Source organism: Mesoplodon densirostris, chromosome 16, assembly GCF_025265405.1.
Source record: "Mesoplodon densirostris isolate mMesDen1 chromosome 16, mMesDen1 primary haplotype, whole genome shotgun sequence".
Taxonomy (NCBI): domain Eukaryota; kingdom Metazoa; phylum Chordata; class Mammalia; order Artiodactyla; family Ziphiidae; genus Mesoplodon; species Mesoplodon densirostris.
In genome coordinates this window covers 1,473,108-1,489,992 of record NC_082676.1, presented here as the reverse complement: position 1 = coordinate 1,489,992, position 16,885 = coordinate 1,473,108, and the positions used below count along the sequence as shown (strand labels likewise).

Sequence of the window (16,885 nt, the reverse complement as noted above, 5' to 3'; positions counted from 1 at the left end):
CTGAGCGGAGGGAAGACGCCGGCCACCGAAACGCGGCGGGTAGAGGAGCCGGCCGCGCCCCGAGCAGCGCCCCCGCGCGGCTGGCGGAGGAAGGAGCCAGACCCAGGCCCCGCCCCTGCCCTGCGCCGCGCGGTTCCCGAGCCATAAGGCCAAAGCTGGGAGCAGAGGCGGCGTGGCTCCAGTCGGCTGGCCACCCCGAGCCCCAGAAGGGGCCGGGAAGAGGATGGAGGAGCAAGGCGCATCGCTCCTTTCCCACCTGACTGCGTTCCCAGCTTCTCTGGGACTCGAGCCCGCTCCCCACGGGGCCAAAGAGCTCAGTGCCCGGGTCGCCCCCGCCTACCCAACCGGGCACACCTGCCCACGAGGGCTGCAGGGCACTTGCCCATCCCCAAATACTCAACAAACGGACTTCAGAGGGGAAACATCTGCTACCTTGGGACACTGGACAATGGCCCCCGAGGACAGCAACTCTCCGGACGAGGACCTTTGTCCCCATCGCTGCCGCTACAGCTCCCTGCTTCCACATTCCTTAGTAGAAGGAACCGCTGGGCAAAAAGCAGAAAAGTGCCCTGTGTGCAGTAAAGCTCCACCCGAGACTCTACAGAGGACTGCCAGGTGCTTCCGTGAGAACCAGGGGCCTGGGAGCAGGTGTGCTTCTAAATAAACATCTCTGAAGACCACACGGCCTGCCAGGTTCTCAGACTGTCCGTTTTCTTCAAAGGAATCCAACACAGCTTGTTTCTGTTGATGTGATTCCATTAGGACTGCTTCCATGGACTCCTGCAAGTATGAATTCTGCACTCTTAACATCTTGATTGGGTGTATGAGAAGTTCATAAACCAGACAGAGTTGAAACTGGCTTGAACCAGTAGTGTGACCTTGGGTAAGCTGTGTGTAAAACGGGACTCATGCTGGGGTGCAGGGGAAGCTCACAGAAGGCCTCCCTGCAAAGGGCTCCCTAAATGGGAGTCGGAACGGGGAAACCCCACCCAGCCTCTTTAGCTGAAAATCTTTACATGAAGCAAACCCAGCAGCAATGTCTTTCTACAAGGTGAGGTTTTAACTGGCTTGCAGCTTCAGGCGGGTGCTGGGACGCACGAAAGACACTGAGGACCGGGATGCCAGTGGAACAGGAGGAAGCTCCAGGTGGAAAGCCCAGTGGACAGAAGGGAGGCCCAGAGGGGAAGCCCCGCCTGTATCACTGCAGTACTGGGGGGCTCAGGAGGGCTCTCGGGCAGCAGAGGAAAGGAAACTGCACCCCCACCAGCCCTGCAACTGCGCCTCCCTTTCTGATCTCCCAGCAGGAGCTGGCCCTGACCATGAGCCTCCAGGCTCAGGGGCACCTGCCACCTGTGGGAGGAGTCAGGCCCTCGCCCTCCCACCTCTTCAGGTAACTCCAGTTCACCTCTTGTCACTCCTCAAGGGAGCTGCTCTTCCCTGGTAAAAAAAAAAAAAAAAGGCATTTCTGGAACTGCAGTTTGTATACTTTTTAGTTGAAGTCTGCTAGCTGAGGAATACCTTTTCCTAACAAACTTATACCCAGAGGAACAAACAGATTAAAAAGGAGTCTACAGTTGTCTCAGATTCTTTCCTAAATACACCAAATACACAAAGAAAAATCCCAAAGTTCGGGGGACTGACAAGTAGCTCAGACGGCAGGAGGGAGCAGGAAGCTAAATAGGCTCCCAGGACTCAAGGGGGTTTCAGTCTTTGAGAAAATGTATGATTGGTGCATGCCCAACGTGTGTGGACACCAGGTCCTGCCACCAATACCCATGGGCAATTCGGAGGAAATTTATAAAAGCAGAAAAGCACATCCGGAAGAGTGAGCAGTCCTTTTAAAAGACTGCTTCCTGGTGTCCAGCCTCTTCTCACCCCCGAGTTAAAGCCCGTTGGCACGCAGGGTCCCGAGCAGAGCACCCCTCTCCTTGCAGCCAAGCGCAGCCCCGAGAGACAAGGCAAGGGGCGTCTGGGCCCTTCCCAAGGACAATTTAAAACCAGGCAAGGTGACAGCCAAGCAGCTTTATTGCTACTCTCATTTGGAATTCAAAGGCAAGCAAGCCAGCACCCTCCCAGCAGGCAGGCAGACAAGGGGCTGGGTAGTCAAGGTCTAGGGTGGGGCCACTGCCTGGCCCTGGGCAAGGTCCCCAGTGAACCTGGACCCAAACTCAGACCCAGGCCTGGGGCAGAGGAGAGATGCCAGGGAGGAGAGAAGAAGCCAGGGGGCAAAGTCAAGGTGGGATCCCCCCTTAGCTCCTCCTCCCTAGCCTTGGCCAGCAGTTTGGAGGAAAACCCTCAGGGTTTCTTCAGAATAGCTACCGTAGGTGCCCTCTGACCCAGGGGTCATGGGCTGCAGGGCTCAGAGCTCAGAACAAGGCTTGTTACTCCCGCCTTTCAGGGTGGTTCCTGTAACTCTGAGACATCTACTTTTCCCTGCGAGTTTAGTGAAAAGTAAATAAAGTTAACGTCAGAAGAAATATTTTTAAAAAGTATAAGGCATAAAAAGTGTATTTCCTTTCTGGTTGGTTTCATCTCTTAGCAGTCTCTAAAAGGAACACACCAAATGCAAAAGCCAGAAAAATCAACGCCTTTCACAGATTGACAGAAAAGCAGTTTAAGAGTAAAGCAGAGGGCTTCCCTGGTGGCGCAGTGGTTAAGAGTCCGCCGGCGGATGCAGGGGACACAGGTTCGTGCCCCGATCCGGGAAGATCCCACATGCCGCGGAGCGGCTGGGCCCGTGAGCCATGGCCGCTGAGCCTGCGCGTCCGGAGCCTGTGCTCCGCAACGGGAGAGGCCACAGCGGTGGGGGGCCCGCGTACCGCAAAACAAACAAAAAAAAGAGTAAAGCAGAAACACCATTGGGTGTACTGGATCCACCATGGCATTGTGCCCAGATACACCATTTACCCTCACAGCTCATCATACCACAAAGTACGTAACAGGAAAAGGGAGAAACAAGCCCACAGATCTGAACCGAATTCCTAGGGCAGCTGGTGAGCAGGAACAGGAACCTCCACAGTCTGGGAGAGAACAGTCAACTGAGACAAGGAGGGCCCAGGGCAGGGCCCGCACCTGGACTGTGGGGCCTCAGGGGCAGGCACACAGCGACAACTAGCTGTACCGCCTACAATTTAAGAGATTTGTTTTTCTGAAAGAAAATACTTGAGAAGTCAAAGATAGTTGAAAGTCAGGTCTAACAGTGGCTTTCTGGATTTGTCCAAAAGAGAAAAAAATGTATAAATTCCTGCTCTTGCTTGGGTCACAAAAACAAAATGGTGAAAGTGAGAAAAGAGTATTTGAAGGAAATACCAACAAGAATAACACAGGTTGAGCTATTAGGAATTTCAAAAGGATACCCGAAAGGTTTTATTCTGGGGTAGCCCTGATTTCAATGAAATCAATACCCATAAATTACCCTTTCAATACCAAAATAGTTTTGAGTTCCAAGTTGAACCAACTGCTTCTGAAATTTAGAAATCCAAGGAGAAATAGGATCTCCCAAATCTGTCCACAAAAGGTAGGAGGACAAGAATGTTGCCTTTTACAACTACACAGCAAAGTGACAAATCTTGGGAGTCTGTCAGACACACAAAGTTCCTCTCGTTCAATGGAAAGTAAAAACATTTAAAAGAGTAAATATAAGAGGATTTTAAAGTCAAAAAAGAAAAAACAAAATTTGGCGAGTGTTTTTTAAAAGGAATGCGTGGATATCGATTGAAAAAATGCCTCATCTTCATTCAGTGCTTCTATCTCCCAAGTCAGACATCTGATCAGAACTGGGCTCATTCAAAAACAAAACCACCAAAACTAAACAAAAACAAGAAACCCCTCAAAGCATATACAGATATACAGCTACACACGTATACGCTATAGGTGTTTATATATACAGGTGCGTGTGTCTGTATGGATCTCCGGTGTGTGCATCAAAGCCCTAACCAGCCAGGTGTGAAGGGAAGGGTCAAATTCAGCAGAGACGGTCCGCGAGCAGCGCCCTGACTGGCAGCCTTGTGAGCACGCTGCCTGTGCCCCTCCGTCCGGCCCCCACCCCACCCCAAGCGTTTCAGGTGGCACTGTGCTGGACACAGTTTACGTTACAACCTCTGCAGGAGTTAAAAGGTCAAGAAAACTATTACTCTAAAATATTACTTTACCCATCCAAAGAAACTTATGACGAAACCAGTGCTTTCTGATTTAGTGATATAATCGAGAAAGGGAAATACAATCCTGCAAGGAGGGGGAAGGCGACCATCTCAGACCCCATTACACGTGCTTCACAGAGTCTTGAATACATGCAGCAGAACTAAACAGTAACAACAGTCTTCCTTACTCCTTCCAACAGCTTCACGGAGAACCTGAAGACAAGATACTGTGTGAAGCTGAGGCTATGGGAACTGACTTTTTGGAGTTTACTGCCCACTTGTGGTAACGATTCCGAGCAGCAACAACCAATTAGCTTATACCTTATCCTGAAGAATCAGGGTTGATTTGCCAAATCCCCTGGAAAGCAGAGCTCCAGCATGTAGGAGTTTGATTTTATGCTTTGAGGGTATGAGAATAAGACAGAAACACCCTCCAAAATACTGCAATTCTGTAAAACATGGCTGATACCCAGGTTGTTGAACAGTCCAGGATTGGATTAAAGGAGCACTGTGTATTTTATTCTCAAAACGCATTTCCTTTTTTAAAAACTCTTGTCTGCTCTTTTGAAACTAATAAACCTCAATGTCTCTCTTTAAAGAACTGCTGACCTGTGGATCACTACGTTGTACATCTGGAACACATAATATTGTACATCAACTATACCTCAATTAAAAAAAAAAAGAAAAGAAAACCAATTACAAAGAGAGAAAAAAAGAACTGTTAATCTGTCAGAATGAAACGCTCCACCAGGGCTTGGAGAAGAGCCCGAGCTCTGGGCCCCTTGCCTTCCTATCGCGAAGTCAGTCAACCACCCCAAGGGGCTGAAGTCTTGGTCAACCTGCTCACTGCCCCAGATGATGACCAACCTGGCCCTGCACCCCCAGCTGCTTCCTGCTCCCCGCTCCCCTGCTGCATGTGGGTGTCTTCAGGGCTCGGCCCAGGCCGCCTCTCTCTTCACTGCGTACTCTCCATCCGGGGCCTCACGCCCTCCTGGCCGTGCTGCTGTCCTTCACCATCCACTCGTCTGTTCCCCTAACCTCTCCACTAGATGCCTCAAACGCACCGCAAAGCCTAACGCATGCGAAACGAGCTCCTGACTTCTGAGCTCCCCGCTGATCCCGGCCCTCCTCTGGTGTCCCCATTCAGTGGTGGGTCGGCCCTGTGGACCCAAAGGCACAAGCGCGAAGCCCAGGGTTCTCTCCGACACACCGGCCTCCCCCTCAGCCATCGAACCCCGTGGCTTTAGCGTCTCCCGTGACCAAGTCCACCTGCGAGCTCCTCTGCACACGTGCTGCAGGGCCCTGGGCGCCTCTCAGTGTTAGACACCTCACCCCCTCTCAGCTCACCGCGATCTGACATTTTCCGCCTTCACCGGCTCACCGAACTTCTTGCCCTGTCACAGGGGCAGCTTTTGGTGAATGTCAAGTGGCCTGCCCCACCAGTCGCCAGTCGCCCTGCTGGAAGCTGCGCCCCGAGGCTCCTGGAGAGCCCGGCAGCAGCGCTCCGGCCCTTCCTCCCTGCTCCTCCTCGCCACGGACTTCGAGTAATACGTTTACGGACTCTCACGAGCTGTTACCAAGAAACCTGCACTTCCAGCCTCATCGTTCCCTCCAGCGTTCCATGGTCCACCCTGGGCCCCTAACCACCCCTTCCCTCCTCCCATCTCACTCCTCACCCTGCCGGCTCTTCCTCAGTTGGCGCCACCATCGACCCCACCAACTAGGCTCACATCCGAGCGCCATTCTCGACTTCTTCCTCTGCTCTCACTCCACTGGGACTGCTAACTTCCCGTCCTCTGTCCTTTTTTGCTGAGACTGCTTCTAGCGAAGGTCCTCACCCTCACTCATCTATTCCTCCACGTTCTCAGCAAGTATCTACAGAACCCCTGCCACATACTAGCCGCTTCAGCTCTTATGAAGGTCATGTGTCATTGGTGGTGAACTGTGACACACTAACAGGCATCAGTGACATAGAACGGTGTGCTGAAGGCAACGAAGGAATCGTTTAGGGACCACGTGAACACGAAGAGATGGCACGACATCCTGCTTGTCGGGATGGTGTCCCCACTCCCAGGAGCCGGCCTCAGGAGTGTTGCACGCAGACCCAGCTCCTGAGAGCCCAGAGGTGAGAGACCCTGGTGAGTCCAGAGTCAGGGTAGGAGTGGTGAGGCTTTCAGCTGTGCTCACTCTACACAGGCAACTGGGGAGTTGCCGATGGGTGTGAAGAGGGGGCCAGGGACAAAGAGAGATGATCCTGCCTGAAGTGTGGGTTTCAAAAAGCAGCCAGGGCCTCCCTGGTGGCGCAAGTGGTTGAGAGTCCGCCTGCCGATGCAGGGGATACAGGTTCGTGCCCCGGTCTGGGAGGATCCCATATGCCGCGGAGCGGCTGGGCCCGTGAGCCATGGCCGCTGAGCCTGCGCGTCCGGAGCCTGCGCGTCCGGAGCCTGTGCTCCGCAACGGGGGAGGCCACAACAGTGAGAGGCCCGCATACCGCCAAAAAAAAAAAAAAAGCAGCCAGTATCTAGACAGAATTCAGGCTGTGCAGGACCACTTCCGGGGTTGACGGGCCATTAACCTATGACCCGCACAGAAGGTGCACATGAACCTTCTTTAGAACCCTCTAGCCTCTTAGGGCACCAGAGTTTTGCTCATGCACTCTTGAAAAGAATTTTTAAAATCTGCACCCCTCGCCCATTATAAAGTTGACATCTAAAGTTGTTTATAGGATTAAGTACTTGAAAAAGGATGTTATTACAGACATATATTGCATTTGCGTCTGCGTTTTAAATAGATTTGGTCAAAGCTTTGGACCTGCAGATTTAGCTCATTTGACTAACCCTAATGGAAAATATCCACAATTAGTCGTCACTGTCAAACCTATTTGCCAAATTCCACTTACTTTCTGCAATAAGTCCCATACCACTTCCACGTTATTTAGTTCACTCCCCAGCAATCACAGGAAACCAACTAACGCCCGAATTCTAACTCAGGAGGACACCGGACTTCATCCGATGGAGCAAAGGGCTGCCCCTCAATTTCCTTCCTGAAGGGTTCCAAAATCTTTTAACTTTACTCTCCAGAAACAGGAAAACGAGACCCTGCTCTGAAGGAGTCTGCACTCTTCTCCAGCAGATAAACGCGCAAATGACTGTCTGCATCTCCTCGACCACCAGATCCCGGCCGCGGCGCAGGGAGACCCTCCGTTCTCCGGACAGCGACCGCAGCACCTCGGGGCCCATGTCGCACAGGCCTGCAGTCCCCGCCCAACCCGAGCATGGCTTAGGGACCACGGGCTGTAAAGACCACCGGGCTCCGGGCCGCAGGGATCACGGGCAGGAAAGACCACCCGGCACCGGGCTGGTAAGACCGCCGGGCCTGGGACCGAAGGGATCACGGGCGGGAAAAACCACTAGGCCCCGCGCCGCAGGGACCACAGGCGGAAAAGGCCCCCGGGCCCCTGGGAGGTTCCCCGAAGGCAGGCCCGTCCGGGTTGACTCAGGCGGCAGCGAGCGAGTGCGCGCTCCCCGCCGCGGTCGCGTGCCCGGGAACCTGCCCCAACCGTCGGAACCGAGAGCTCCCGCTAGCCGAGTTCGGGAGGCTCCTCCCGGGCCTGCGCGAAGGCGAGCACCGGGTTGGCAAGGACCCCGCCTCTGGGCTGCGCGGAGCACCGGCGCCTGTCCCCCCCTTCCCGCCCCATGCCCTCGGGCTCACACAAACGACTGGAGGGACGCTGGGACCTCAGCCTTCGACTCAGTCCTGATGTCGCCGTCCCGGCTCGAAGTTCCCCTACCACGACGCCTCCACGGCGGCCATCTTATCCAGAGGCGGCCACCGCCTTTTGACTCTCGCGCCAATCCGTAGAGCCAGGGAGCCGTGAGGGGAGTTCTGCGCAAGGACGGAAGCTGGAGTCCCGCGCTTCCGGGCGGCCGCCGCGACCCGCACCCTCGCGAGAGCCCTTGATTGGCTGTCGGCTTGCAATCTCGCGATTTCGCGGGAAGTGGCTGAGGGGGCGGCCGCCGGTGCGTCTGCCCTCCCGTTCCCCGCCTCCGCCGCGGCCCCCGCCTCTGCCTCCCCCTCCCCGGCGCCGCCGCCGCCCCCTCCCCGCCCGGGCCGGCACCCCGAGCGGCCGCGGAGACCGCGCTGCGCGGCAGGCGGGATCCTCACGGTAAGATGGCCGCGGCGGGCCCAGGCGGTCGGGCGCAGCGTCCCCGCGGGAGCGCGGCGAAGCGGGGCGGGGAGGCGGAGAGCCAGGAGAGGGCCGGGGCCGGGGAGGGATCGAGGCGGCCGGGGAAGGGGGCGGGCCGGGCCGCGGGGGTGCGCCGACTGGCCGACCGCGCCGGGGGGCCTTCCGGGGTAGGGGGTCCGAGCAGGTGTCATCGGGCCGCGTTGTTCGGGGAGGCGGCGCCCTCGGGGTTTGCAGGTCCAAATGCCCCCTTCTCCTAAGGCGGCTGAGCCCGAGCGCCGAGACTCGGTGTTTGTTGTTGACGAAGCGCGTTTCGAGGGAGGTCTGCACATTCCGAGGCGGCGTCTGCTAGGAGGTGATAGTTCTCGACACGTCGCACAGGTGTCTCTGCGACGGGAACCGTTTCCACCCGGAGCCGCGTCCGAGCAGAGGCTGAGCTGCAGAGGCCGGACGTTGCTCTTGCGAGCAAGTGTTCCTCGCCGTCCGCAGTGGAATGTTAAATTATGCCTGTGGGATTTTTTTTTTCTTTTTCTTTTTTTCTTTTTTTTCTTTTTGCGGTATGCGGGCCTCTCACTGTTGTGGCCTCTCCCGTTGCGGAGCACAGGCTCCGGATGCGCAGGCCCAGCGGCCATGGCTCACGGGCCCAGCCGCTCCGCGGCATATGGGATCCTCCCAGACCGGGGCACGAACCCGTATCCCCTGCATCGACAGGCGGACTCTTAACCACTGCGCCACCAGGGAGGCCCCTGCCTGTGGGATTTTTAACTGCTGAGTTCTTCCTGCACAAAACAGAATGGGACAGTTCTCCAAAGTTGTTACTTTTTCAAACGTCGCTCTGCCGTCCAGGACTGAGAATTTGATCTGAGTGAGTTACGCCACTGGCCCGTAGCTTAGAGAGATGGGTCCTTGGGTGAGGGACAGCACCTCTTGATTGTGTCTTAGGACAAGTGTTCTTCTGCGGATCAGAGTTGGGCATGGCATCCCCCACGGACCGAGGACTTTGTCTTGTACCCCTTTGCTTCCCCACCTACACTCTCTCCCTGGGCGATCGATCTCTTGGCTTTCAGTCATTTTGTGGCGGATGTTTCCCTAATTGTTTCCAGCGCTGAGCTCAGGACCTGTAATCCAGGTGCCTGCTTGACTTCTCCTGCTGTGGGTCTGATAGCCCAAACTTGCCCGGCTCCTCAGACCTGTTCCTCTCCTCATTTGTGGCTTCATCCTGCAAGGTCTCAAGCTTGAAACACCCCCCCCCATGGTCCCCGAGTCTTCCGTTCTTTTATCCTTCAACACTGGATCCAGCAGCAAGGCCCACTGGCTCTGTCCACAGAGTCTCGATGGGCTGTGCTCTGTGGCTCTTCTGCTGCCGTCCTCTCTTGTTTGGGTGGCTCCTCACTGGTGTTCCTGCTCAGCTCTCACCACCCGCACGGTCATCCCATGTCCACTGGGCAACCAGAGCTGTCTTTAAACATTTTTTTAAATCGGTTTAGCATGTGCTTTGCTATGTATAAAGTAACATCCACGACGTCTATGTCAGTTACAAAGGATAAACCTGACATGGGCAGTGGTGGACTCACCACCCATCCCGAGAGCCCAGCTGGTGCTCCCAGGGCCCCCTTTCCTTGGTAACCACCTCCTGAGTTTCATGTTTCATGCCCTTACTTAAAACAATGGCAAAACGGTTTTGCTATGAACGTATAAATGTATTTACTGCTAAGCAAACATTGTACAGCTTGTTTTTGTTCTTTACAAACCGCCGCACTTGGGTCTCTGCTGTGACTTGCTGTCTTCGTCCAACTGGTTTTTAAGTCCCCCATGTGGTCACATTCATTTATTTTGCCTGCTTTAGTAAATCCTGTTCCGTGGATACAGTCACAGTCCCTTCTCAGTAGTCCTAAAATCCACATAACTCTGAAAACCAAAAGTTTTTGGTTTTCTTTTTAATCTATTAGATGGCAAAACCTCACCTGGCAAAGGCTGTTTAGTAGCTTCTGTTCCACTTGGTATGAGGCCTCATACGTTTCACTGAAGAAATCATATCTGATGTGGGGTGCTTGCCCCACACCACAGAGAAGATGGCGTATGATACGTGGTAAAATGTGCACATAGTCTTTGTACAGCCTGAACAGTTCTGAAGTCTGAAACCGATCTGCCCGGGGTTTTGGTCCTATGGGACTGTGGTCCTGTGAACCACAGTCCACTTGTCTGTGCTGTTGTTGGCTGAACATCTGGGTGGATGGCTTCCATATTGTCGCCATCCTGAGCAGTGTCTCTGTGGACAGGCTCGTCTGGGTCTGGGTCTCAGTCTCCAGGAGAAGAGCTGGCTGTGAGGGGCGCACGTGCACAGCCGTGCAAAGCGATGCCAAGTGTTTCTGCTGCGCGGTCCGTTGTGACCGCAGGGTAAAGGGGTTCAGGAGAACTCCACGTCTTTGTGAACACTTAGTGTTGTCAGACTGCTTCATTTTTGTCAGTCTGGAGGGTGTGTGATGTGGGCTTCTCTTGAGCACACACATCGCAGCACGTGATTCTTCAGCCTGTACCTCTCGTGGCTGCCCTTTGTGCTTAGAGGGGAGTCCATCTAGATCCCCCTTGTCCTGTAGGGCCTTAATCGGACCCCAGCCGACCTCTTGACCTCCTGGTCCTAAGACCCTTGGCTCTTCCTCACGTTCATCCTACCTTCCGAACACCCCAACCTTCGCTTTGGTCCCTGAATCTGTGTTTGAGTCTCACGCCCTTTGCATGTGCTGTTTTCCACATTTTAAGTATCTTCCCACTCTCCCCCTCTTACTTCTTGCTCTGTCGCCGTGTTTGTGTCTGAAATGATCGCAATTGTCGTAGAATTCTTCACCGATTCTTAAAATATTACCTTTTTTCCCTGTAGAAATAAATCAGAATGAGTTATACAGAAAAACCCGATGAAATCACAAAGGATGAGTGGATGGAAAAGCTCAATAACTTACACGTCCAGCGAGCAGACATGAACCGTCTCATCATGAACTACTTGGTCACAGGTAAGGGGTGTGACGAGGGTGCCGCCCCTTGGACATCCTTATCCCTTTCTGTGCACACAGTCAGGACTTACTGAAGTTTTGTGGTGCACTTGTGTTCAGGCGTCATGAAAATGCAGTGTTCTTTTGATAAACTTGTAGTTACGGATTTAAAGAGATATCCTCTTCCGGAGATGAGATCATGATTCCAGGTCTCTGAGACCTAAGGAAAAAACCTGTTTCTTGGCCTTTGACATTTTTGCAATTGATCACCGTAATTAAGAAAGTGCTGAAGTACGTTTAAAACCCAAGTAATTAATCTCTTCTGGCCAGTCTGGTAAGTGATACTGGACTGTTTCTAGAAGGTGTGTCCAACTCAAAAGAAGAAAGGGGGAAGGGCATACGGAAGGAAACGCACATGCTCTGCTGCTAATACTCAGTCCTCCTTGACACTGGGAAGCAAAAGGATAACTCTGTACGTAGTGAGAAAACCCACATGTTTCCAGAAAGTGGGTCTCCTTCCTGTGAGTTCCCAGTGGCCACCACCCCTCCCATCAGTCTCTGATGTTGAAGAGAATTGTAAACTCACTAAGAGTGGGAGTAGCCAGGGCCTTGCAGGCTTCCCCTGCAGCAGGTCGGCAGCTTCTCTGCATTGGGCCTGGACTGCAACCCTCCACCAGGGGCCACACCGGAACGTGGGGCCTCAGCACCCATCCTCACCTGGCTGGGAGGTTAGAGTGTTTGGGCTGTGGGGGGAAGGAAATGAAGTACTACGTCTGCATTTCTGGGGCATAACTGGTAAGTCACAAAGGTATTAAACCCAAATCCCCAAGAAAGTGCAGTTATATCAGAGGTCTTTTTATTCAAGGCGGATGGGCTTTCTGGAGATAAAAGGGCTTTGCATTGATGTCTTGCTGACCTTCTGAGTGGTGAGGATGGTTTTCATTTTCAGAGGGCTTTAAGGAAGCAGCAGAGAAGTTTCGGATGGAATCTGGGATCGAACCTAGTGTTGATCTAGAAACGCTCGACGAGCGAATCAAAATCCGGGAGATGATACTGGAAGGCCAGATTCCCGAGGCCATCGCACTGGTCAACAGCCTCCATCCGGAGCTTCTGGACACAAACCGCTATCTTTACTTCCACCTACAAGTGAGTCTGGTTTGCAGACACTTGACAAATAAAGGTTCTTTATGGGATTCGGAAGTAACGAGGCTAATTCGCCTTAATAGAACGTTGCTTTAATTGACGTGGGGAAGGGGTTAGAGTTATTAGCTGCTCTTCTGTGTATCTCAGAAGCTGTTTGTTGCTTTAAAAATGCAAATGTAATAACTCGGAGTTGCTAGACAACTTTGTCCTTTGAGAGGCCCTTTCCATGAGAAGCAGGCACGGCCGCGGGGGTGTCACTGGCCAGGTGGCCAGGCGCCCGGCGCTCACCCCGTCTGCCTGGCCCCCGACCAGCAACAGCACCTGATCGAGCTGATCCGCCAGCGGGAGACAGAGGCAGCGCTGGAGTTCGCACAGACCCAGCTGGCCGAGCAGGGCGAGGAGAGCCGGGAGTGCCTGACCGAGATGGAGCGCACGCTGGCCCTGCTGGCCTTCGACAACCCCGAGGACTCGCCCTTCGGAGACCTGCTCAACATGATGCAGAGGCAGAAGGTGGGCGCCGGGCGGGTAGGGGGCTTCCGTCTGCATCCTCCACAGATGGTCACGGGATTTCCAGAGAAACGGGGTGGTGGGTGGGTGGTGTTGCACAGGACAGCGTTTCTGTCCGGGACACTGCTGGGAGGGCATCGGCTGTTCCCTAGCTGAGACTTCCATCATGTCACACTGGGAGCCCAGGGCATCGCAACTGTTACACAACAGTCAAGCCTCTTCGCCCATTTTTCTTGTTTATCTGAGCCTTCTTCCTGTATAGCTGGAGACTCGTAGGAACAGGTGTTTCAAGTACCTCCTGATTAAAAGCCCACACTTGCTTCGGACACTTTGGCGCTCCCCGTTGCAGCCTCTGTGTTCCCGCCGGCATGGTGGCTCCCCGGCTGCAGTGCTCCTTCCCCGCCACCCTCCGCTACCCTGGAAGGAGGGTGTCCTTGGGGTCCACCTCAGGTGTTGTCCTGGGGCTCGTTAGGATGGAATCGGTCCCACCCCCACCCTGGTCTGCCCTCTCTGCCAGTCCCCTCGTGCCCAGCTCCTGGCATGTCACCGCCGTCCAGGCCGGATGTGATATCTGCTGACCACACCGTGAGTCCTCTGGACAAGTAGTGTGTTTTACATCCTCTGGAGCGCCTGACAGTCACAGGCTTCGTGTTTGTTAAATAAGTAACCAGCTTCTCACGTAAAATTGGTTTCCAAGACGCATGAAATGCATCTTATGATGGACCCTTTTTGCGGGCGCTCTGCGTGTGTGGTGGTTTTTATTGGCTGCCGTTATTTTCTAGGTGTGGAGTGAAGTGAACCAAGCTGTCCTGGATTATGAAAATCGTGAGTCAACACCCAAGCTGGCAAAGTTACTGAAACTACTCCTTTGGGCTCAGAATGAGCTGGACCAGAAGAAAGTCAAATATCCCAAAATGACAGACCTCAGCAAAGGTGTGATCGAGGAGCCCAAGTAGAGTCTGAGTAGGGGCCCCATTTCACCGCCCGGGCCGGCAGAGGACCATCTGGGACTGAAGATTTTTACGGCAGCAGAGAACTCTTTCCTCCCCACTTTTACTTTTTTTGTTTGACCCAGAATCTTTTCGAAAGGGAAAAGTAGCCCTTTTAAGTGCTGGAGAACGCGCAGTGAAAGACACCGTCTCTTCCGGAAGACTGGCGAGGGCCACACCATGGCCTGACCTCAGTGCTCTGGGGGTCTCGGCTCCCAAGGCGCTGCATCTTAGGGACACTGGTCCTCCCCGAGGCCCCCGCTCGGAGCATCTGGGCAGCACTGATGGCCGTCTCGCTCTCTGTTTGTGTCTAGGCAGATAGCGCATCCTCATCCTCCCACGTCTCAGCTGGCCTTCGTGTAGAAGTATTTCCTTCCCCCCTTGGTTTTTGGTTTGTTTTCGTTTTTTCATAGGAAAGACTATATAAATTTGTAAATCCCAATTCAAAGACTTCTTTTGTGTGCGGGTCCTGAGTTTGATTTTTTTCCCTTTTGGTCTGGGTTGTGTGGCTTTCGGGGAGATAAGTGCGTGCGTGCATGTGTATATGAGGGGCGGGCTGTGTGTTTTTTAAATTTTCAAATATATATTTTGGTGCTGTACGTGGTGAGAGACTCTTTCCTAGTGGATCAATGAACCATCTCTCCTGGGCAGTTATGTTGAAAATAAAGGTTTCTCTTTAATTTCAAGAATGACCAAAATGGTCTCTCAAAAGTTTTAATCATCTCCAGCACACCTTTTGCTTCTGGGCTGGCTTCCCCATGTGACGGCAGTGAACCATCTAGTATCTGCAGCTGGAGAGACGGGTGACTGCGCCGCGGCGTGTGCCGTGGTGTGTGCCGTGGTGTGTGCCATGGCACAGTGGACTCTTGTCACCTGCGCTTCAGCATCTCTCACACTGTCAGCCAGTTCTGTGCCTGTCCTGCTTCTGTGCCCTCACATCTGTCCCCTGCCCGGCACCCAGTGCGGTCGGTGACACCCAAATGCAGGCTCAGGTGTTGGGGTTTGTGGCAGGTGGCCCAGGGTGCCGGTGCTGGAAGGGGTTTTGTGGATTGTTGCAGAGGCTTGTGGAGGTGGAGGTGGAGGTGGAGGTGGAGGTGGCCCCAGCACGCGGAGCTGTTGGGGCTGGTGGCTCCTGTGCGTCCTCTGGTGGGAGCGCCCATGTGGCTGAGACTCAGTTCTCCCTCGTCTGAGCCCTTGTGCAGGGTGGGCTGTGCTGGCACCCGGGCTCGATGGAGAGAAATGCCATTAGCAGCCGAATCTGGGGAGCCCGTGGGCCTGGATGCACAGCGAGGCAGGTCCTCGGGGAGGTTGGGGGTCTGCCTCCGACACCCCGCGTGTTTGTCCTGAAGCACCTGTAGCACCAGCTCTTCCCTCCACTTAGCATCACTTTCGACCTGCGCTTGAGTCTGCGGGGTCACTGGTTTTCAGCGGGTACAGCTTCAGGCAGGATTTTCCTTCCCCAGGTGGTTGTGTAATTCAGTCACGGGTGCAAAGGCAAATAGACCACTCAGGCCCTAGACTGGCCCCTTCATGCTGCCCTTTGGACCTTGTGAGGGTTGGGGGGGGTGTCCTTTCCTTACCCCCAGAAGTGATGAGTTTCACCTCTCGGTTGTCAGCCTCAGGTGTGACCTTTCCGTACGATCGTTTCCTCTGAGGTTTGAGGATAAAAATAAGTTAGGGAGAAAGGGGGTTTTAATCTTCAGGTAATTAAGACTTAATACAGCAGAAGCTGGAAGAAAAATATTAGGGAAGTAGACATAAAACTACATTTTTTTAAAAGCACCAGGTAATTCAGCATATTCCTAATCCTTTATTATTAGTGTATATAAGATTGTTTATGTGCATAATTAATATATAATCAATTTGAAATATTTTTCAACGGAGAGGGTTTGAGATGTACAGTAATGGGCAAGAACCATCCATAAACTGTCAGGACCTGAATGGAGTTTGTCACGTGCATGAAATGTTAAACGCTTATGAGAAGTGTTGCTATTTTATTCACCAGTTCAGTCAGTGAGTGACTTGATCAGCCAGTGCTAAAGCCCATGTGAGCTGGGTGCTGGCCAGACTCGGAGAATTCAGATGTTACTCTTCAGCTCTTTACCTTTGTTTAAGGGGTTTAGTTCCTTCCCCATGGGCTGGGAATCTTCAAGGGGGTGGCCTTGCAGACTTCTCTGTTTCCTCTTTTTTGCAGTCTCTCTTTTCAGCAAGCAAACTACCTTAAGCCATTTCAAGATAATGAGCATTAAGTATGCTGATTTTTCTGCTTCGTCTCGTTTGGATCTCGCTGTTGTGTTTGTTAAAATGTAATGTTCTACCAGGGTAGTTTCTTTCTTCTTTTTACACTTTCTGGTGGAAAGTGCCTTGAAATAAATAAAATGTGAGAATATTCTGGTACTCCGTGTTCCTGATGTTGTGAAGTCACATGAGGAATGACCCCTAGTCTGGATTCTTCCAAAGGGATTATCTCAAAGCAAATGAGAGCTAACGTGTTTTGCCATTTGAATTAAGTTTTCCAGTTTCTAGAAAAGGCAGCTGTTGGTTGGGACTGGTCCTGGCGTGGACTGAGATGCCGGGAGCGAGCCTGGGGGTCGCAGGGCTGGCTCCACCATCCAGCCAAGACGCCCTCTGAAGACAGACATGCAGAGAAAACGTGCGGAGGGCAGCTTTTCTAAAGCAGTGTGATGTCTGTACTTTCCCACTTCTCTCTGCTGTTTGTTTGGGGGAGCGTGGCAGAACCAGGAGTTTCAGAGAGAATCGTACACATTCTGTGTTAAAAGACACTGCCGTCCTCCGGATGACGGGGCAGGACTCCTTTCTGGGTGACCATTGCCAAGTCTCAGTCTGAACAAAAGACCAGATTAAAGGCGTCAGGTGTGGTGACTGCAGGCTGGGCTGCCCGTCCCCAGCCCCTGGACACCAAGCGTGTTGTTCCTG

The 16,885-nt window shown here is 53.3% G+C and overlaps 2 protein-coding genes across 4 annotated transcripts in view; one reads left to right on the top strand and one right to left on the bottom strand.

Moving 5' to 3' along the window:
• The window catches only part of DIDO1 (death inducer-obliterator 1), a 51,497-nt gene extending 43,484 nt beyond the window's left edge, over positions 1 to 8,013 (bottom strand). The window contains exon 1 of one of the 3 annotated variants that reach the window (XM_060079333.1): positions 7,853 to 8,013. The gene's annotated coding sequence lies outside the window, so the exon portion shown is untranslated. Of the gene's footprint in view, positions 1 to 7,850 lie in introns of all 3 variants that reach the window. The other 2 variants (XM_060079334.1, XM_060079335.1) reach the window with 2 other exon arrangements.
• Positions 8,014 to 8,089: 76 nt separating this feature from the next.
• GID8 (GID complex subunit 8 homolog) lies at positions 8,090 to 14,398 on the top strand. The gene is made up of 5 exons (XM_060079347.1): positions 8,090 to 8,304; positions 11,201 to 11,330; positions 12,259 to 12,455; positions 12,765 to 12,962; positions 13,742 to 14,398. The coding sequence occupies exons 2-5, from the start codon at positions 11,213 to 11,215 to the stop codon at positions 13,913 to 13,915; spliced, it is 687 nt and encodes a 228-aa protein (XP_059935330.1). The 5' UTR covers positions 8,090 to 8,304; positions 11,201 to 11,212; the 3' UTR covers positions 13,916 to 14,398.
• The last annotated feature ends 2,487 nt before the right edge of the window (positions 14,399 to 16,885 follow it).